Raw genomic sequence first — 22,728 nt, 5'->3', positions numbered from 1 at the left:
AAACAGTAAGACCTCTGAGCCAACGCCTTCACCTCTCTAGGCCTTCATTCTCTTCTCTCCCCTCACTTCCCGGGCGAATTCTGGACGCGTCCACCCAGGCACTGCGGCCACGGCGGCGCCCCTGGCCATGCTCCCAGGGCGCGCTCTGCCGCGGCTGTGCGCAGGGAGGGTCCCTCTCACGGAGCCGGGGCTTAAGGTCCTTCCGGGGAAAGCCGCAGGGCTCCCACACAGGGAGGAAGGGGTCTTTGCCGTTTTCCATTCACGGGCTTTGGAGCGGGCCCCGCCGTCCCGCGCTCGGCGGCTGCACCTCGCCGAGGCCGATTCACCAGCCGCGAGGCGGGCCCTCTCCCCTCCCCCGCCGCTCGGGCGGCACGCAGGCGCGTTGGCGCGCGGGGCGGGGGGCGGGGCGCGGGGCGGAGCATGCGCGGGCCGCTTAAACGGGGGCGGGGGCGGCGCTGCCATCATCCAGTCCGAGCGAGTCTCCGCAACTGTCTCCTCGTGGTGCGACCCTCGAGCCTCGCTCTTCCCGTGGCGGCGGCGGTGGCGACAGCGGCAGCGGCGGCGACAGGAGGGAACAGAAGCGAGCGGGCGGCGGGCTCCATGGAGAGCGGCGGACGCCGGAGCAGAGGCGGCGCTTCCTCCCCGGCACCCGGGCTCCAGTGACCCGCGCTCGCGCCTTGCCCCGCGTCGGAGCGGCCGCCGGCTCAGGGACTGACCGGCCTCGCTGCCCACCCCGCGCCGCCGCCGCCGCCTCGCTTCCCGACACCCCTGCGCCCGACCCGCCTCGGCCCCACTCCCCGGCGGGGTGGCGGCGGCCGGGCCCCCGCCGCGGCGTCTGGAGGAGCAGCGGCCGCCAGAGCCCGCCTCTATGATGAAGTTCAAGCCCAACCAGACGCGGACCTACGACCGCGAGGGCTTCAAGAAGCGGGCGGCGTGCCTGTGCTTCCGGAGCGAGCAGGAGGACGAGGTGAGGCGGGCGCGCACCGCCCGCGGGGCGCCGGGCCGGACGGGGTGCCCCCGCTCCCCCTCCCCCCCACCCCGGTCCTCCGTCTGGCTGCCGGGCTGGGAGGGATCAGCCCCCCTTCCGCCCCCCGGCCTCCCTCCCTCCTTCCTTCCTTTCTCTGGGTTGATAGACGAGACAAAGGGGCTCGCCCAGCCTGCCCTTCTCCCGCGGGGACGCGGTGCGCGCCGGCGGCCGAGCAGCCCCCCGGCCCTGGGGAGCCCCGCCGTCCGGTCGCGCCTAGCCAGTCACCATCTTAACGTGCGAGCCGAGCTGAAGCCCGATGAATCGCGAGTGCTCATGGAGGGAGTGGAAATGGCGTGAGCGCTGCCGCTCTCGCCTTCCTGCCCCTTCCATGTTCCTTCTGTATTACAGCAGTTTGCGGTTTCGTACGAAATCTGGGCTGGTCCGTGGAATAGCCACGCAGACCCCGAGCTTTCAAATACAAGCCCATTCGGTCTAGTTCTGTTCGTCCCACTTTTAAGTGGCTCGTTGAACTCACATGCACTTGTCGTAATTATACTTGAATTTTATTTTTTTTAAAGCTTCCTTGTAAAGTTTTCTGGTTGCAGACAAATAAATGGTCAGTGAAACATGTGGAATAATGCCAGAAGGAGGTGGGCAAAGTTGCCATTTTCCAGGCAGTCTCTGGCTCTCGGCATATTGATCAAAGCTTTTTTGCTTTGCTGTGTTTGGTTTGACATCTGGAGAGGAGCTGTCTTTCTTTTTCTAAGAGTAAGCAGTCCATCTATAATTTGTCTTGGGTTGATAGTGAGGTCCTTGAGTTTTCCCTCTTGGAGCAGTTTTTACTTATTTCAGTTACATCTACTTAATTTAAAAACGGCTCACCGCTTTAAATTTGCTTAGGGCAACAATATTTTGCTTAGGACAAGAATTTTTTAGCATTTCCACTCTAAAATGATTAGACAGGAGGGGACATAGCATTCTGAGTTGTGCACAATAAAATGCCAGGTGAAAGCTGGAGATGGGAATCTAATGGCTTCCTTATTGCTAGTCCCTGTAGTTAGGCTACTATGACATTGTGTACACACAGTTCTTAGCATGTTAAAACAAAAGTCTAAGTGCTTCACAGTGGTTCTCTTCCAGTTTTTGTTCTGTCTTTTTTTTTTTTTTTTTTTTTTAAGAAACCAAGCTTTTTAGTGATATCAGTGCTCAGTTGGGGGCGTCTTTAAACCTGCATTTTCAGAAGAAATTGGTCTGTCTCTCTGAGCTGGGCCTACTTAGGAGAGCTCAAAAGTAAAAGGGGAAACATTTACAAAGTAATAAATTCAACAAGCATGAAGTGTATTCTATTTAAAAAGATAAAAGATTAGAAGGTCCTTGAGGGAAGGACCACATGAGGATAAAACATAATAGCCCCAAAGTGATCAAGATAGGTTAAGGATCTTGTCTGGTAATGCTCACTATTGTGTGGTCACATTCTTAGTTTGATTATAATGTGGAGGCATTGCATAAACACTTTTAACTTTGTTACATTTAACCCGCTTAATGTTGGTTTATAGGTGAGAAGACAGTTGCAGAGCATAAGTACTAAGAAGTGGTACAGTCAGATCACTGGTCCCAGCTCATAGCAATTGGGTGCACACTCTCTGCTGAATGAGTGAGATTTTGTGAGGCTGAGCTTGGAGGTTTTCCTGAAAGTAGTGACTTTGAAGTCTTGTCATAACCTGAACTTGGAATCCAGGTTTTGTAAAACACAAGCTCTCAGGGGAAAACATGGGAAATGGGAGGAAGTTGAAATGGTCTGTATTGTGTGAATGGTAAAGCAAAGTCTGAGAACTTCAGAAATTGCCTTAGCAAATAAGGTCTTTTTGTGCTGGGGAATTGCTTTTGTTGTAATAAATGCAGTAATTTAGCATTTATTAGTTGAGTCAAGAGATTGGTGTCATTAGATAAAATAAAGTAAGGAGCAAGATTTCGAGAATTTTTATTTCATAAATCCATTATATAAAACTGTGTAAATATGATCATTTCTGAGTTGAGAAAGCAAGTGAATCACTTTGTTAGAATATGCTCCGAGGGAAGGCTCTGAATTCTTTGAAATGCACAGCCACTTTTAAATTTGGTTTAGTACTTCAAGATCATCTTCATTTCTGTAGTTGTGTACAGTTGGGGGATCCTTCTATAATACGATAATTATAGAATGAACCCTATTAGTTAGCTTTCCTGGACATCTTGGTGCTTTGCTATGAATTTTTCCCATTCTGTTGAAATTACATTGCTAGCTTTCCAGGACTAGAATACAAGCCAGCCAGAACTCCCCTCTTTAGCTAATAGATGAGATTCCGTTTTCCCCTACTGGGTTAAGAACACCTAGATCCTGGATGGGTGATTTAAATGTATGCTGTATTTTATGATGAGATGTTTACAGAATGAAAATTAAAATATTAACTGCTGTTTGACCCCAAAAAGTTGTGCAATGCAATGATATGGACAGCATAGGACAAATAGTTGAAAAACAGCACCTTAAATGTAAAGTCTGAAGAATATCTAGGCAAGAAAAGAACTTTTAGTTTCAAATAAGTAACATTGAGCTTTTAGATGTATTCAAGGTTGAGAATGATCTGGCAGCAAAATAGGATAGAGTGCTAAAGGGAGAAATGACTTGATCCTGGGTGGGATCCAGGCAGAGTTGTGAGTGAAAAACATTGAGAAAACAGTCTTAAGAACTGACTTTATTTAAAAGAGAGGACAATTTATTGTTGGGGGGATGGGGCAGAGCTGAGGGAGGGGGAATGCACAGCTACTTCCCCCATGCCCCAGAGACACACACTTGTATACTCCCACAGAGCGGGGAGGAGACTCACCCTGCCTCCTGGGCTGGCTTCCATTTTTATTTACTGCTCTCAATAGCTTTTAAGCTCCCTGAACCAGGGGCAATGTCTTTCAGAATCCTGAATGTATATATCCCCAAAATGTCTGAGTTCTATGAAATCATACACTGAAACTAAGGCTTATGCGGAAAGTAGAGTCTCAAAAGCTATACAACTCTAAAACCAGAGCTCTAATAAATAAAAACAATTATAATAAGAAATATCAATGCAGTTAAGTCTCTACTAGCATTTTTACGTATAGAATCATCAGGTGGTCCACCTTTTTCAGAGGTATATTCTGGGACTTATACTTCCTCAGAGATTTAAGTCTTTGAAGATACCTGATTCAAGTGGAGACCACTTCATGAAATAAAGATCTAAAATTTTCTAAACACAGGGAAATGTCACTAACCTCTGCATCTGTACCTGCAGATAGCAGGTGAAACATAAAGGGCAATTTGGAGCCACTGGCTGGAGAGGACTAACTTATCCCATGTACCTCCAGCCTCTGGAGGCATAACTGAATTGCATAGAATTTGAACTGCATTTTTAGTTTATAAGCTCTTATTTTTAATCCAAACCTGAGGATATTTTTTCCATTGATTTTTAAGGAGCGTAGGAGGGAGGCAGGAGTGGGGGAAAGAGAAGAAAAACATCGATGTGAGAGACACATCGATTGATTGCCTCTCGCACATGCTCTGATGGGGGCTGGGGTTCTAATCTGTAACTGAGGCATGTGCCCTTGACCGGGAATCTGAACCCTTGACCCTTTGGTTCTCGGGCCAACCCTCCAGTCACTGAGCCAAACCGGCCAGGGCAGTTTACATGCTCTTCTTACATCTCCCCAATGAGAAGGATTTGTTGGGCAGTATAAAGCACAGAATCAATAATTCACAGACTCGGGGCTGTTTCCAAGTTGATTACTATTACTACTTAAAATGAGAAATACTTTTATTCCAAATGTTTAAAACATTAGTATCTAAGAAAAAAAACAAATGTGAGAAATGACTTTTCAACAATGCCAGGTTAAGTGGTGTTTTATTCCGATAATCATCATACATGCAAAGAGGGGTAAGGTCTGTTAGTGTAGTAGGAGGAATGCTTATATGGAGGTGGTTAGGTTGGATCGAAGGGGAAGAATGTCTTCACTTTTCACCACTCTACCAGCATTGGCTTTCGAGTTTGAGTGCGATTCAAGTCTAATTCTGTAGTCTGGTGGGTTGACAAGCCTCTTTTTTATAAACTTTTCTCTGGTCTTGGCTCTGGCTCATCCAGGACATTGAATGCCTACTTTCATCTGTCATCTTGTCACTAAAGTGACAAACTGTCATCATTTTGGCTATACAAAGTATAATATACCCAGAAAGGTAGTTTAAAAGAAATTTAAAACCTATAAATGACCACTTATGGTTCTGTTAGCTGTTGATGTATCCTTACCAAATAAGCTTTTATAGCCTTTGTTTCTTCACTAATACCATTTTCAGAGCATTAGTTAGCATGCTAATACTATAATTATAGATCCTAGTAGATTGAGGATGTTCTAGAAAAGTTTAGATGGCTTTGGGGGGGAGACTATTGAATAATAATACTTTGGGATGCAGTTCTATAGGATTAGGTTCTCCCAGTGTGTTAGAGGGTTGTTGTTTTTTTCCATTAAATATACTTTTATTGATTTCAGAGAAGAAGGGAAAAGGAAGGAGGGTTAGAAACATCAGTGATGTGAGAGAATCATTGATCGGCTGCCTCCTGCACACCCCACACTGGGAATCAAGCCCACAACCTGGGCATGTGCCCTGACCCGGGACATTCAGTCACTGAGCCACACTAGCCAGGTGTGTTAGAGGGGTTTTAATTGTCCTTGACTTTGCTTATGCTGCTCAGATTGATTTCTTCTGCCCTGGCAAACCCATGCTATAGTTTTATCTACTCTTGTCTATGGAGTATATCCCTCAGTTCTTGCTCTTTCATTACCACCCTCCCTCTGCCCCCTCTGCTGTACAAAACATTTGTGGCCATGACCTCATTTGAACTCCCAGTACTGAAGATGTGTAGGCAAGTACTTAATGAAACATACTGGTTTTCCAATCTGTACCATCACCAAAGACTCTAGCAAATCCCTTAAGCTAGTAGTTCAGACATTGATCATTTCTGTACACAGGTATTAATTACTAATTTAAATTGATCGTTTGGGTTTCTTTTTTTTTAAATGCATTTCAAGTTAATAGTTTGATCCAATTTAATCATTATTGGAAAGTCAGTGCACAATAATTACTTGGTTTCCGCTAAATCATTTGTCCAAAATGTATATGGGCCTGTTTTCTTGTGGCTTCCTAAACAGTAATTTATGAAGGGAGATGTTGAACCATACAGGGCTTCATGTCACTGACTTTGGAAGAGAAGTTTAGTCATGTTAATGATGTCCTGTAGATAAAGATGTGGTATTAAATTGTAAGCTTAAGTGTTAGTTTCAGAAAAGCAGATGCAGACTAATGGGGGTTTCCTACATTATTAATCTTAATGTAATTTAGCTTTTATCTTGGACAAATCCTATATAATAAAAGCCTAATATGCTAAGTGTCCAACTGTTCATTCGACCTTTTGACCAGTCACTATGAAGGGCACTGACCACAAGGGGGCAGATGCTCTGACCCAAAGGTTAGCTTGCTGCTTGGGTCCGGCTGATAGGGACTGGGCAAGATGGGGCCGGACACGCCCTGGAATCCTCCCACAATCCCTCCCTGGCCGATCGTGCACCAGTGGGGTCCCTCGGCCTGGCCTGTGCCCTCTGGCAATCTGGGACCCCTTGGGGGATGTCCGCAGGCCAGGCTGAGGGACTCCACTGGCCTGCACGGGACCTCTAGTGGGACTATAACAGTCATTGACCTAGATACATGACACTGAATGTTATGTTTTTAGGACTCAAAAATGAATATCTATGGTTTTGAAACCATCTATTTACTAAATGAAAATGTACTTTTCTGATGGCTAGCCACCTGTACAATTCTGTCCCATTATGAAGGTAATCAAGGAAGTTGCTTAGACAGCATAGAAGTGTGTAAGAATTTCATCCAGGCAATAGAAACCAGATTATCCTTAACCCAGATGAGAAAAAGAGGCCTCCAACTCTGCAGTCAGGACCAGTAGTTACCATTTACTTTTCCTTTGTTGCAAGATATAATGCTTGTGTGTACCTTAAACATTTTTGTTTTAACTTAAAAAAACTTAAATTCATTTGCCAGTCTTGATAACAGGGTGAAAGCCTTTTTTGTTGTTCATCCTCACCCAAGGATATTTTTTTTCCATTGATTTTTAGAGAGAGTGGAAAGGAGGGGGAGAGAAACATCGACTGGTTGCCTTCCGTGCCCGTAGAATGGAACCTGCAACCAAAGTATGTGCCCTTGACCAAAATTGAACCTGGGACCCTTCAGTCTGCAGGCCGATGCGCTCTCCACTGAACCAAACCGGCGAGGGCCAGTGCCAAAGCCTTTGAATACCATAGGTTCTTGCTCGATTTGCTTATTCTGGCTCTTTAATTCCAATTTTGATATCTAAGCCCTATTTTCTAATACTTAAGAAAGCTTAGCCTGGCCGGTGTGGCTCAGTGGTTGAGCGTTGACTTATGAACCAGGAGGTCACAGTTTGATTCCTGGTCTGGGTACATGCCTGATTTCAGCTCGATCCCCAGTGGGAGAGTGTGCAGGAGGCAGCTAATCAATAATTTGCTCTCATCGTTGATATTTCTATCTCTCCCTTTCCCTTTCTCTATGAAATAATTTTTTTTTTTTTTTTTAAAGAAAGCTTACATTTAAGACATTTCATTTTTTGGACGTGGTGGTACCCTCAATGTCAGCCATTAGTATTTTCTATTTTAGCTAAGGCTTTGTCAACCATTGTGTCAATTTACAGTGCTTTCTATCGATTTGCCACTGTTCTGTCAGTTATTTACTTGAAGGAATGATGCTGGTGGGAGCAATAGAGTCCTACCAGATCAAGAATGAGAGAAACAATGTTCAGACCCCTTCAGCATTAATTGATCACTGTTCTGCAGTGATGGTGTGTCCATAGGCAAAGGTGTCTGCTTTTTTCAAATTGAAGTTAATGTGCCTGAATCAGTATTACCATATCTTCTACTTAACATTTTAAAGGTTTTAGGGGAAAGCTGGGAGTTGCCGAACTAATGTCAGCCTGGAACTTTCCAGTTGGGGCAGGTTGAGTTCCTGGCAACTTACTCAAGTAGGAGGTGAATATTGTGCTGTCTCTGAACTCTTCAGGCAATCAGTTCCTCTGGCGGGAGGGAGGGAGCTGGGCAGAGAAAACGACTGGCATGCCTGTCATAAAATCAGGACCCACACAGGGGATTAAACTTTGCTCTAAATTGATTTATCTGGTGAGCACTGTTTATATTTATTTGAAGGCAATATACTAAGGTAACATTTTCAGGTCAGTTAAGACATCTGTTATCTTAATAAGCGTCATTTGGTTATTTATCATAGACTTCTTTTTTTTTTTTTTTTTTACTTGGGTGAATTTCAACCTAACCTAGCTCACAAATTTTTCATTTATAAGATGGATATGTAATACTTGTTTCAGGTACTACATACCTGAAAATTTAAAAAATAGTGAGCCTCTAGGATACTCTGATAATAGCTGTCGTGCATTTTTTAAGTGTTTGCACATTTCAAGCTTAATGATGTTCTTGATTGGGGTCTGCAGACTTTTCCTGTAAAGGGCCAGATAATATTTTCGGCCATCTAATCTCTGTCACTACTACTCAACCCAAGTTGTAGCACAAAAACATTCACAGACAATATGTAAAAAATGAATGACTGGATTCTCATAAGATTTTATTTATGAACATTGAAATTTGAATTTCATATAATTTAAAAATGTAAAAATCATTTGTAGTTCACAGACTGTACAAAAACAGGCAGTAGGCCATACCTTGACAACTCTTTGCAAGATCATAAATTAAAGCTGCCTGTTATCAACTGGAGCAATTTTTGCTAATTTATATAGATTTAGAATATGAAGGGAGCCTCTTTCTGTCTAATCTTAAGCATAAAGGTAATAAGAATTCTTTATGTACCCAGCATTGGCTTTACATGAATTTCCCTATTCCTTTCTCACAGCATCTGTTATATTCTGAATATTCTTACATTTTGTAGATGAAAGAACAGGGTGACCTGCCTATGGTTACATATCCATAGGAAAAATAATAAGATAATGTAACTGAAGAATAATGGATCTGACCACAAACCTCAGGGTGTACAGCTCTGGAGCTAAAAAACGAAGTCTCTTGCTTTTATCCTTTGTTAATATCTAAAAATTGGAGAGTTTTACTAACTGAATTTGGCAGCTTACATGATTTAATTAGGTAAGAATTATTTAGTGGTGAGATCATGTTATTGTTGAATTCTGAATTCACAGAGATGGTGTTTACAAAGGCTGTCAACTGCTTTTTTGTACTATAATGTGTTCTAATAATTTTAATGAAATTTAAAAGTAGGTTAGTCTAGAAGAGAAGTACAATCTTGTAAAAGATTTAGAATGTTGCTTATATATGGTTATCGTGGTTCTTTCAGGTGCTGTTGGTGAGTAGCAGTCGGTACCCAGACCAATGGATTGTCCCAGGAGGAGGAATGGAGCCCGAGGAGGAGCCTGGTGGTGCTGCCGTGAGGGAGGTTTATGAAGAGGTGAGGTGAACAGTAGTTTGCATTTTCTCTTTTCACACAGACTGTATTTTGGGGTTTTACAGACATCCTTCTGGTTCACAAACAAGGGACTTTGTTACATACACTGAGGAGAAGTCAAGAAGGCAGGTCACATAGGTGTGTTTTTTTTTTGTTGCCTAATTTAACATTTTAAAGCATGTGACTATATCTAGCATTTTGCTAAGCAGATATTTTTTCTACCTGGTAAAATAGAGCTAACATCAATGTGGAACATGGAATTGCATAACAATAAGTCTGATCAGTGATCAATATATAACATGATGGCCTTGCCCAGAGCAAAGTTAGTATTACACTGAGCAAAAACATACAGAGATGTTAATCATGTGCTATGATTCTTTTTCAAGTAAATAAGAAACAAATTTGCTTTTATTTTACTTGTTTTGTCTGAAAGTTCAATAAAATGGCACAACGCACGCACAAAAGCGTACATGGCCTGCTTGTCTTCTTACACGTGATGTACACCTTGCTTTTACTCACAAGCAAAACAGCATAATAAGTGCCACAAAAAGTTCTTGAACAGCAGTTAAGAGTATAAATGGGAAAATAATGCTAAAGCTCTCATTGGGCCTTGGTGTGTAGTTGGAGGTTTCATAGAGATGGGTCTTGAAGGATGAGTGGCTTCCTAAGGGAAGAACACATTTGAGATAGAGAAGACAAGCATGTACCAATCTATTAGTTCACAGTATGGATTTGAATGGGGGTTTACACTGACATTCCAATCACTCTTTACTTGGTAACTGTAATGAGGACTCTGCCTGTAGAAGGAATTGTACCTCCTGAGGTGTGTGACTAAAGGAAGATTGGCCTAAATTTAAGTAAGAAGGGGGAGGAGTATTTATCAGTTCACAGAGAAAAGTCTGTTTTCATTCAGGAAATTTGTCCCAAATTTGCAGGGAGTTAATTTTTGGTCAGTTCTTGCCATTTCTTATTGAATAAATGGCAATAAATTTGAACAACAGGAAGTTGCATGTAGAGCAAATGAAGTCAATGTGTTATAGCAAACCATGGGTCGTGAATCACAGCCCATCAAAAAAATCACAGAAGCATGCTTAGTATGGAAGGGGCTAATGTGTTTAGATTTACAAGTTGAAATAGAAAGTAATTTTCATATTAATTTTGTTATGAAAAGGTAAAATTTGTACATTTCATCTTTTTTCAATAGGCTGGAGTCAAAGGGAAATTGGGCAGGCTCCTGGGCATATTTGAGGTGAGTTACAAAAGTAATCCTTAGGCCGTGGCTGGTGTGGCTCAGTTGGTTGGAATGTCCTCTCATGCACCAAAAGGGGGAGGGTTTGATTCCCAGTCAGGGGACATACCCAGATTGTGGATTTGATCCCTGCCTGGTTGGGGTACGTGTGGGAAGGAACCAATCAATGTTTCTCTCTCACATAGATATCTCTCTCTCTCTCTCTCTCTCAAACAAAAAAATAATCCTTTTTTGCTGATAAGAGAATTAATTTCTTCCTTTAAAACTATCAGTAGGGAAGTAAGTCATAAGAATTAGGAGGGAGGGAAGTAAAAACTACTTAACTTGCCGTACCATTACTTATATACAGCATATTATGACAATACAGTGGAGTTGATAGAGAAACATTTATCTCTTATGAAGAACTAGAGGTCCGGTGCATGAAAATTTATGCACTAGAGGGAGGTTCCCTCAGTCCCGGAGCCCTCAGGGGCGGGCAGGCTGCTGGATTATCACACCTCTGCTGCTGCCACTGCTGGCAGCGCAAGCCTTGGGCGGCCCTGGGCGGCTGGGCAGCCGCCATCCGAGGCTTGCCTGTGCCTGGGGCTGGCCCTGGGCGGCTGAGAGGACTGGGGAACTCTGGAGGCAGCCGGGCCCACCTGCCGCCCCAGTGGGGCTGAGGGGAGATGAGGGCAGGGCAGTCAATTAGCATATTCTCTCCTTATTGGCTGTGGGTGCCGCCATCTTTTGTGATGGTGTGAGGGTCAATTAGCATATTCCCTCTTTATTAGATAGGATGTCTGGAAATGTACCCTTACCATCAGCATATAACATTAGATGACATACAGAATGACTATCCTTTTTTTTTTTAATATATTTTTATTGATTTTTTACAGAGAGGAAGGGAGAGAAATAGAGTTAGAAACATCAATGAGAGAGAAACATCGATCAGCTGCCCCCTGCACAGCTCCCACTGGGGATGTGCCCGCAACCCAAGTACATGCCCCTGACCGGAATCGAACCCGGGACCCTTCAGTCCGCAGGCCGATGCTCTATCCACTGAGCCAAACCGGTTTTGGCTGAGAATGACTATCCTTAAAGGGCTATGTGAAAATACAAAGCTCAGATACATAGAATAGTTGTGCTAAAAGCATAGAATTCTCATCTGTATAATCCTTTATTACTGAATGCAGAATGGAATTTATAGGGAGGGAATTTGGAAGTGGTAGATAGTCTGTGGAAAGTAGGGGAAAATGTGGTCAAGTCATGAGGCCTAAGCTATTCTCAAATAGATACACAAGATTCAAGCCTAGATACATGGTATACCAGATACAGTGTGACCTTTTCCCCCCAAGACATTATTTAAGGGTAGCTTAGTCCTTCTGATAGAACCATAAAATTTTTATTTTTAAGCCTTTTTAAAGGAATTTAGAAAAAATTCTGATTGTACAGTACTTGGTAGAATTAATTCCCAGAATATAGTAATTGTTGAGTAAAGTTCCATCATGTTGCACCCCAATCAATTTAATAACAGAAAAAGGAGTAAAGTTCTTAAGATAATGTTCAAACTTTCCCAGAATTCAGCACTTGCTTTGCCCAGTTAAATAGCACTATCTTCTAAACTAAAAAACATACTGAGTTTTCTATAATTCTGAATAGGCATGATATAAAGAGCACATTTGTCAGTATGCTGACAAGATTTTTAAAGAAAACTTCTCACATTATGTTGCATTTTATTTTTATTTTTTTGTTAATCCTCACCTGAGGATATTTTCCCATTGATTTTTAGAGAGAGTAGAAAGGAAAGGGAGAGACAGAGAGAAACATTGATGTGAGAGAGACACGTGGATTTGGTTGCCTCCTGCACGTACCCCAACCAAGACCAGGAACCCTGCAACCAAGGTACACGTCCCTGACCCAAATTGAACCCAGGACCCTTCCACCTGCAGGCTGATATTCTATCCACTGAACCAAACTGGCTAGGGTGAAAACTTCTCACATTATAAATAAATGTTACATAACATGGGAAGGTAATGGTATTAAATGCTTTTACTGTTTTTATAGAGTACAATTTATATTTTATAGAATTTGAACAGAAAATGGTAATCAATATACTTTCCCCTTAGGAAATATAACAAAAGTAGAATGGCCTTACTTATTCATCCTGGTGATTTCAATGCATTTGTGATCACAGCATAATAAAGATATTGATTTGCCAGGCACAGAGATAACGAGTTCTTCAAAATAAGGAATAATGTTTGAGAGATGCCTCTACTTTATTGCTGTTCTTATTCCTTTCCAAAGACAAAATACATTGTTTGAGTGGATTACTCAGGTTATTTGTGGTAGAAAAAATTAGGACAATTATCTATAGTCCTAGACTATACCAAACAAGGCTAATTTTAGTTGAGATGAATGTGAGCCCCTTTGTCTTAAGGCCAACTTGTGTTTAATTTTGTCTAGAGACAAGACTAGGTGGCAGTTTTAATATGGGTAAAGTTGAGGTTGAATATAGGACTAAAAATAATGTTCCATGATTGGGTTGACCCAGGTATTCTCAACCTTGGCTGTGCATAGTTCATCTGGAAGCTTTTAAATATCAAAACCTAGGCCTTATCTCAAACTAACTGAATTGGTGTCTCAAAAAACCATTTGCCCTGGGTGATGTAATGGGTGACCAAGATTGAGAAGCCCTAGTCTAGGTTAGTAGAGCTGTGCTCTTGTGTGTGTCTTGTAAACCTCTGAGGGGAATGCTCTGAACTAACTGGGGATACTGCTCTACAAGTTGTGAGGGAAGCAGTTTTCCATGGTATGGAAAGGCTATCAGTATTAGCCCCACAGAATAGGACCTTAAAAAAGGATAGAAATGTAGGACAGAAATCAGAAAGCTAAAAGTTTAGTACTGGGAGCTAATTTCACCACTTTAGTATTTTCTCTTAAATAAACTCACTTCTGTGCTGGATTATACAACTGAGCATACTTGCCCATGTTGGTAAATAAGCTATGCTAATCAGCAGTGTGCCACAACTGATTTTTTCCCTTAAAAATATGAACATGACTAGTTCCTATAGATTAAAATGCTTTTCTTTTTACATTCAAGCAGAACCAAGACCGAAAGCACAGAACATATGTCTATGTTCTTACTGTCACTGAAATATTAGAAGATTGGGAAGATTCTGTTAATATAGGTAAGTTTTCTTTTCCTTTTGCTATCGGAATTCTCTTAATTCAAGTACTGTATGCATGCCCTCGCTGGTTTGGCTCGGTGGATAGAGCGTGGGCCTGCGGACTGAAAGGTCCCAGGTTCGATTCCAGTCAAGTGCATATGCCTGGGTTGCGGGCTCTATCCCCAGTAGGGGCATGCAGAAGGCAGCCAGTCAATGATTCTGTCTCATCATTGATATCTATCTCTCTCTCTCTTCCCCCCCCTCCCCTTTCCTCTCTGAAATCAACAAAAATATATATCTTTAAAAATACTGCATACTTGTATCCAATTTTCATCTTAAATTATTTTTGGTTACCTTTCTTTTAGAGAAGGGAAGATCAATATACATCTCCATGTTTGAATTAATTGAAAATTCTTCAACATACTGTTGTCTAAGCCATTCAAAAAAAATAGTCATTTGTGAAGAGTGAGGAATATTATTAAGAGCGTATGGCTTACTTTTAAAACTTGACTTTATTGTATAGTAATCAATGTCATCACTGTTTTCTAGGAAGGAAGAGAGAGTGGTTCAAAGTAGAAGATGCCATCAAAGTTCTCCAATGTCATAAGCCTGTCCATGCAGAGTATCTGGAAAAACTAAAGCTGGGTTGTTCTCCATCCAATGGAAATTCCACAGTCCCTTCTCTTCCAGATAATAACACCTTGTTTGTAACTGCTGCACAGACCTCTGGCTTGCCATCTACTATAAGATAGAATGGGAGGTCACTCCCACCATGTGCAATCTCATGGGAGAGGCTTCTTTATTTTCCTTGGCAAACATCTGAATGACGCTTGCAAACTGTCTGAATTTGCCATACAAGGTTTTCAAACAATTTGCATGTTTTTCAGATGCTTTTGAATCTTTTTTTAAATAGTGTAAAATATTTTAATAAGCCAAAGCCATGTGGAGTTTTTTTTTAGATGCCTTAACTGTGCCCCTGACCCTCCCACCCTCCATGTTATTTTGGTTGTCTTTTTCTTCTTCAGTTTTTCGTCCATTTGACGTCAGTCTGTGGTTTCTGTCAGATCAACTTACTCGTGGGTATGTTTTACCCCAATTTGTTTTCTCATTCACAGCATTAATGTATTCAACAAATCCTTCTGTTGTGGGAATTTATAAAAATAATTCTTGATATTAATGGAAAACTTTTTCATAGTATCACAATTTTAATTCAAAAATTTCATATTTGGAATATTTCTGTATGGCCCAATATTTTGACAAAGGACCTAATTTGCTATTTTCAGGAATTTGCCAACTCATTTGTTTCAATTTTTACAACTGGTATTATGTCACCAACATAATTCCCCTATTGCTCAATAGCCCTTTAACACAAAATTTTAACTCTATAGAGTTGGCAATTTTTAGGGAGCTATTTAATGTAAGCAAAACACATGTAGCAAATACATCATCTTATCATGAAATCTGGATTCATGGCATTTGAGTTAGCACACCCAGTTGCCAATTCCTTTTATCCATAATCTCTTTACACCAAATATCTGAGAACCAAATTTCCCTCAATGTAAATTGCTTTTTAAAAATATATTCTCAGTTTTTCAATTTAGTGACACCTCTTCAAACTTGTTGGTCACTGATAACCAACCATACCTGGGTTTGGAATCAATAACCTCAAATGCCAGTCAGTGATGACGGCTTCACAATTAAAATGGCCTTCTTGCTATTCAGCTGTTACAGACTTAGATTGTTAGGGTACCTTTAGAATGTCTAATCTTTTATAGGTTGTCAATAGGTACTATTTATCACATGACTGACTTTTGGGGCACTGAAACATACCAGAACTAAGAATTATTTTGTCTTATATTTGTCTTTGTATGTATTAAAATCAAGAATCCTAGCTAAAATATATAGGTACCTTTTCTGAAACTCCTGTATTTCCCCCAAACAGGCCAAGGAATAAGGTGGGAGGGAAAACCTTTCAGTAAGATGTGGGGTGGGAGATTGAAGGCAAGATCATTCTGTATGTAGACATTAGCCTTTTGTAAATATTGTAACTGATGAGCATAAAGTAGAAAATAAGTAGTTATACATTTGTCCTACAAATTATTAACCTTAAAAATATAATTGCTGCTAAAAATAGAGTGCTGTTACACTTGAGGAAAATTGGTGCCACTTTATAAAATGAGATCTTGTGCCATAAACGCAGATGAACTAGATATAATATAAACATTAGTTCACAAATTAATGCTGTCAAAGGAATGAGTAATTAACCAATGACACTTCATTCTAAATTATGTGGTGTGGTCAAACATGATCATCCAGAATTTTTGTTTTTCTTTGTACAGAGGTTATGTATTCTGGGTGTTTAAATTCCACAGATTGACGCTTTCTATCAATCTTCAATGGACTAAAATTTTTGTTCTCAGTAATCTCTGAAGTTTCTTTAAATTACATACTTAACACAGCAGAGAAACTGGATTGTTTTTGTATATAGGACTGTGTCCACCTGAAATGCTATCACAGTGCTTGCGGGGAGGGGAGGTGGGTATCTTGTACATGACATTCTGAGAGTTAACAATGCATGAAATTACTTTATAAACTCTTAGACTATGTATTTGACCTGTAAAATATGTACAGTATTAATGTCAGCCATCTCTTAAAAGTGAGCATATAAATATTGTTGTGTAACTTTCTTTGGTCAGAAACATTTGGACGAAGTAGTGCCACTCGAGTCAGGATTTCTTCAGTGCCATTTAGCAAACTAACTGTCTTTAGTCTATGCAACTAGCAGAAATTTGAATGATGCAACAGAAGATTTACAGTTGTCACACTTTAAATTTCATATGAGGGGTTCTTCACTATTCTTCTAGAACCCAGTCTAGCAAATTAGAGAAGGGCCTTAAGGATTTATTTCTGTTTAGAGAAAAAGCCTACATTTTCAGGCTCAACAGTTGAATCTACTATGGGTAACAAAATCTACCATCTCAATCCTCTAAAGATTATTACAGTGTTGGGATTGTCATTTATGCTTTCTGTGGGGTAGTTGGATAAAATTGGACAGCTAAATTTTTCAGTCCCATGTGCCTCCTAATTAAAATAACAAGTTTGTAAAGTGACTTGCAGACACAAAGTAGCAACTAGCCTGCATGTTGTTGGGTTTTTGTAAACAGGTGAAATTTTCCAACCAGATACATGCCATTCAGTTTTCCGGTGTTGATCACACAGTTGTATAAAGAAGCAAAACTGAAGGGGGGTGATTGTTGTATACACTTGAATTGCTTTGCATGGTCTCATTGAGATAATTGGTGTAAGAATCTTGACTTTTTTTATATTTGGAAACATCAAATAAAAATGGAAATAAAGTAACTTTTTTTTTAATATTAAGACCAATAAAAAACTTGTCTTGCATTCCACAGTAACATTACTCTTCTCCCACTGATGGTCATGTTATCTCAGTAAAAGTACATTTATACACTTACCTTTATGATTAACTGGGTTATAAAAGGAACTGGTCACCAATAAGATGTTGCCATTACTCTCCCAATGGATATTTCCCATCTTCTTAGACAGTAGCCTAATGGTGCATGGCGGCTATAGTTGTCTTATAGCACTGTTCCCCTGCCCTAATCAGGTTTTGCTATAATTATTTCAATGATTTTCAAGAGTTCTTGATGTATTCTGTATTTTGCTGTAGGGTGCTTCATTTTAATCATTTTACTGTTTAAATGGGTAGCTGGCTACAGGTACCCTGCCAGCCATAAGACCAACTTTAGAGTCCTTACATAAATGTTCTACACAAATCTTATTTAAATTGTAGGAAAGAAGCCTGGCCAGTGTGGCTAAGTGGTTAAGCATCAACTCATGAGCCAGGTCAAGGTTACAGTTCGATTCCTGGTCAGGGCACATGCCCAGATAGTGGGCTTGATCCCCAGCCAATCAAGGATTCTCATCATTGATGTTTCTATCAATTTCTCCCTCTCCCTCAAAATTTTTTAAAAAATAGTAGGCAAAGAGAAAGTTTGGCATTTTCCAGTATTATTTTCACATTGAAATACAAGAATTCTCTACAGGTCTCTGTAAGAATTCTGTAGACAAAAGTGACAGGGCTAAACAGTTGATTTACTAAAGTATAATTTTTAATGAGTTGGTTATAGCAGGAATATTTCTGTAGTTGGTTTTGTCTGTTTCCAACCAACACTTTCATAAGTTCTTAACCCATACAATAATCAGGATCTGCTTTTAAAAGACTTACATGCACCATCTTCAAAAGTAATATTTTATTTAAAAATGATTCCCCCCCACCAAATATTTTGCTGTGCAGTTCCATATAAAATATTGCTATTTGGTGGAAAAGTGATTTTACCCTTAGTGCTGCTTTGCTTTCCTATTTTCAATACCTTCCTGACTAGTGCCATTGGCTAAGTTATAGGAGTAAGATGAGAAGGCCCTTTTGCCAAAAACTAGTCTCAAATTCCTCTATTTGATGTAATTTCAACTAAATGTGACCCCAAAAATTACTCTTCCCAATATGTGGATTACTACCCTCTGGACATCACATTTCCTTGTTCTTATTAAATGCCAGTGCCAGGCACATATGTATATAAGTATTGTAAATCTTATTTTCTCAACTTTTACTCAAATTAGTGAAATGAAAATATTTGGCTCTCAATGTGTATCAAGAAACTTAAACATACCTTTTGATGAATTACCTACACAAGATGGCCAAAATGTTAAAGATTTATGTACTAACATAGGCAACTAAAATGGTAAGGTGTGAAAATAAAATGCCCAGGCCTGCCTAACGGGGTAATGGTTAGCTAGTAACATGTCTATATAATGGACTATTTTAGACATAAAATGTAACCCTTTCACCCAACAATTCCATTTCTGGGAGATACTTCAAGTTGCACAATCAAAATGTATCAAAGATGTATATTGCAGGACTTAATAAATTCATCAATTTGAATTGCAAATGGAGGTGTTAAGTTATGGTCATCTAGTCAATAGATATCACTATCGAATTACACTGCCACAGGTGGAGGTCCTTTTAGTAACTGATTTTAAAAAAACACTACACAGCATTACCTGTTAAAGCTCACTTTTTAAAAAGGAGCCTGTACATATTTCAGATTTTATTTTTAAATGAAATATTGAAACTTTCTATGTGACAATGTTCGATAATCTTACATGAAAAAAATGGGTTTAATGACCTGATCTATACATTTATCAAAAAATATAATCAAGGGGAAAGAAGAAACTTATACAAATGTTTCATCTAATTGTTATTGGAGTAACAGTAATGTATCGCTTTTTAAAAGGGGAAGTATTGCCAGCACCGGTTTGGCTCAGTGGATAGAGCGTCGGCCTTCGGACGGAGGGGTCCCGGGTTCGATTCCAGTAAAGGGCATGTACCTTGGTTGCGGGCACATCCCCAGTGGGGGGTGTGCAGGAGGCAGCTGATCAATGTTTCTCTCTCATCGATGTTTCTAACTCTATCTCTCTCCCTTCCTCTCTGTAAAAAATCAATAAAATATATTTAATAAATAAATAAAATAAAAGGGGAAGTATTGACGCATTTGCTTCTAGCACTATAGCAGTGACTTATCAATCACTGCCAAGGAGGAAGAAAGCTGAACCGATAGGCCAAACCTAGCCCCAACTTGTAACAGCCCAGAAACGTAGAATGTTAACATAAAGTGATTTAAAAGAATACTTTGTGACATGTAAAAATTAAAGTTTTATCAGAGTGCAGAAGCCTCTGTTTAAAATTGTCTATGGATATTTTCTCACTACAATAGCAGAGCTGAGTATGTTACTGTACCAGCGGTTCTCAACCTGTGGGTCGCGACCCCTTTGGCGGTTGAACGACCCTTTCACAGGGGTTGCCTAAGACCATCCTGCATATCAGATATTTACATTACGATTCATAACAGCAACATTACAGTTATGAAGTAAGCAACGAAAATGATTATACGGTTGGGTCACAACATGAACTGTAAAGGGCCAGAAGGTTGAGAACCACTGCGTGTAGACAGATCCATGGCCTGCAAAGCCCAAAATACTTAGCTTTAGAAGGGAAAAGGAGGTTGCAAGAATGTGGCCCTTGGTTACCCAGTTCTGTTTCCTGCCAAAACTGAAGGAAAACGGCACAAGTTCAAATTTAGTGCAACCAATCTAACGTGCCTAAGCTGCTTTTGACTGGTCTAAGTCTTAAGTAGTCTACTTTGTAAACTTGCTAGGTTAGGTTATAATGAAATTTAAAGTTACTGGGATTTACTAACCTAGATAATTGAACTATTTCAAAAAGAATCGTGGTGGGTAAAAATGGTTCAGGAGTGTGTAAAAAGTAAATCTTATTCTTGGTAAGAACATGAGGTTATCAAATCTTCTAATTTCTAAAACATGTTTTGACGCAATGATTAGAGGAGGTAAAATGTTAAAGCTCCTTAATGAGCACCATAAAATGTACTTTTACAGATAATAGAATTTCAGTCGCTCTGCCAACTGGAGACCATTAGCAAGGTCTAAATATTCAGGCAATTACTATATGCTTCTACAACCAGAAACTGAAAGAATTCTATCAAATCAGTAGAGACTCCGCTTGGTAGCAAGTCTACATTCACACACTTGAAGTATCTCAGGCCCATATGAAATGAAAGCAGCTGAAGGGTGACAAAGGTGAAATTGGGGGAAAGGGGGAGGACCCAAACTCTTCATGTTGAACTCTACACTTAACAGGAATAACTTTAGTCCAACTCCTGGTTTTGCAGCCAATGGGAACTTGCCCAATTTGTAACAGCTGCAAGCAAAGCCAACTCTCAGAACCAATCCTCCCAAATTCCAACCTCAATGATAAAATGGAAATTAATGCAGGGGTATAATTAAGAAAACAAAGTATCACCAGTCTTTATATTCTTTCAAGTTATTACATTCAATATGTTTTGCTTTTGTGATCAAGTCTTTTAAAAAATAAACCCCTGATTTAATTCCTTAAACTAAGCAGCATGCCAAACAGCTAAATGAAATGCTGCCCCAGGCCCCAAAATACATTATTTCAATGAATTATTACATTTTCTTAGACTGATGAATTAGCTGTTCTATAAATCATGGTAGTTGGGAGGAGGGGGTAGCTTTTCTAGAAAAGACTATATTTAAACTGTTTGCTACTGCAACAAAAATGGATGTGGCTAGAATAGCCAAAAGATTCCTGGGCTATCAAATCCTATATAATGAAGAGCTAATATGCTAATTAGACTGAACAGCAGAACAATCCGTCCGAACGACCTTCCGGACGAAGCTGGGGCAGCGAAGGCCCGAAGCTGCAGCGGCTGAGAGGGCCAAGCCCCTTGCACAAATTTTGTGCATCGGGCCTCTAGTAGAAATATAAAGCCAATCCCTATCATTCCCATGACATCATTTAGTACCATTTAGCAAGAATTGTGTTCATAATGTCTTGTAGAATACCAAATTTCCTTCCCCCTACACTCTCCTTAAACAGTACTAAACCATGGAACCACCTGTGCTTTTTGTATTGATTTATATTTAATCTCGGTCTAGAGCAGGTTTAAGTTCTGTATCAGACAAAGATCTTATTAGGCTGCCTCAGAGAACTATGGAAGCAAATCACAGCAAAGTAGACTACAACAAAATTTAAAAATCAAGTAACACAAAGCTATATCAACACCTCAGAGTTTGGGCAGAGTTGACTCTCAAGAAGCCACTTACCAATATACCAGAGGCCCGGTGCATGAAATTCGTGCATTGGGGGGTGGGGGGGGAGGTGTCCTCAGCCCGGCCTGCACCCTCTCCAATCCAGGACCCCTCGGGCCTAAACCAGCACTCTGACATCCCTCTCGCAATCCGGGACCACTGGTTCCTAACCGTTCACCTGCCTACCTGCCTGATTGCCCCTAACCTCCTCTGCCTGCCTGCCTGATCGCCCCTAACCTCCTCTGCCTGCCTGCCTGATTGCCCCTAACCACCTCTGCCTGCCTGCCTGCCTGCCTGCCTGCCCGATCGCCCCTAACCACCTCTGCCTCGGCCCCCGCCACCGTGGCTTTGTCTGGAAGGAGGACCGGACAACCAGAAGATGTCTGGTCGACCTGGTCTAATTAGCATATTACCCTTTTATTAGTATAGATGCAGATTCTCCTCCTTGCTCCCAGGACTTTGCACATGCTATTCCCCCTGCCTGGAGGTGTTCATGTGGCTGGACTCCAGAAGAACAGCCTTCCCAAGTACTATTTCCCCACTCCAAGACAGTTGCAACTATTTATCCCTAATCATCCCTAACAAGTAGTCTGGTCTTGAGCACACATTAAAATGAGTTTTATTTGTTAAGTAAATTCTTTCCTTAAGCTTAGGAGTTACAAAGTCAAAGGCTCATAAAGAAACAGGACTGCATAAAGAAGCAGGTGTGCTGGGAGGCAGGAGAGACTTTTTAGCCAACTGCAGAACCACTGGATAAGAGGACAAGGCTGCCACTCAGTTCCTCCCAGCCAATGACATGCAACGGTGGGTCATGTCCTCTGTTGCCAGATAGTAAGAACAAGTTACCAAAATTCTGTATTTTCATGAAAATCTCCCAATTTTTATAAATGTTGACACTCAATTTTAAATGTTTAACCAACCACACTGTGGGGGCCAAGAAAAACAGGCCCAAATTCCAGATAGCTGCAAACCCTGCGTTGGCCTCTCCCTGAAATCCTCTGAAAGTTCAGTGAACACAATGACTCTTATTTCAATCCAAAGGTTGAGAAAGCAGATTTGACCAAACAATCCGGACTCATCAAAATTACAAAGGAAAAAAACATGA

The 22,728-nt window shown here is 40.8% G+C and overlaps 1 protein-coding gene across 2 annotated transcripts; it reads left to right on the top strand.

The window, feature by feature from the left end:
- The first annotated feature begins 469 nt into the window (after positions 1-469).
- NUDT4 (nudix hydrolase 4) lies at positions 470-17,321 on the top strand. 2 transcript variants are annotated; one of them, XM_070409586.1, is made up of 5 exons: positions 470-967; positions 9,417-9,527; positions 10,729-10,773; positions 13,856-13,940; positions 14,469-17,321. In XM_070409586.1, the coding sequence occupies exons 1-5, from the start codon at positions 869-871 to the stop codon at positions 14,669-14,671; spliced, it is 543 nt and encodes a 180-aa protein (XP_070265687.1). In that variant the 5' UTR covers positions 470-868; the 3' UTR covers positions 14,672-17,321. The 2 variants fall into 2 exon arrangements, with proteins under 2 accessions (XP_070265687.1, XP_070265686.1); XM_070409585.1 differs by having other exon boundaries at positions 13,853-13,940.
- The last annotated feature ends 5,407 nt before the right edge of the window (positions 17,322-22,728 follow it).

This window comes from Myotis yumanensis, unplaced genomic scaffold, assembly GCF_028538775.1.
Source record: "Myotis yumanensis isolate MYYU_CA2020_CCGP unplaced genomic scaffold, mMyoYum1.0.hap1 SCAF_3, whole genome shotgun sequence".
Taxonomy (NCBI): domain Eukaryota; kingdom Metazoa; phylum Chordata; class Mammalia; order Chiroptera; family Vespertilionidae; genus Myotis; species Myotis yumanensis.
The sequence above is the reverse complement of the archived record's forward strand: the minus strand, read 5'-3'. Positions and strand labels throughout refer to the sequence as shown.

Coding starts and splice junctions, on each gene's coding strand:
- NUDT4 (XM_070409585.1), top strand. CDS start 869: ATGATGAAGTTCAAGCCCAACCAGACGCGGACCTACGACCGCGAGGGC. Junction 9,528..10,728: donor TGAGGGAGGTTTATGAAGAG/GTGAGGTGAACA, acceptor TTTTTTCAATAG/GCTGGAGTCAAAGGGAAATT. Junction 13,941..14,468: donor GGAAGATTCTGTTAATATAG/GTAAGTTTTCTT, acceptor ACTGTTTTCTAG/GAAGGAAGAGAGAGTGGTTC.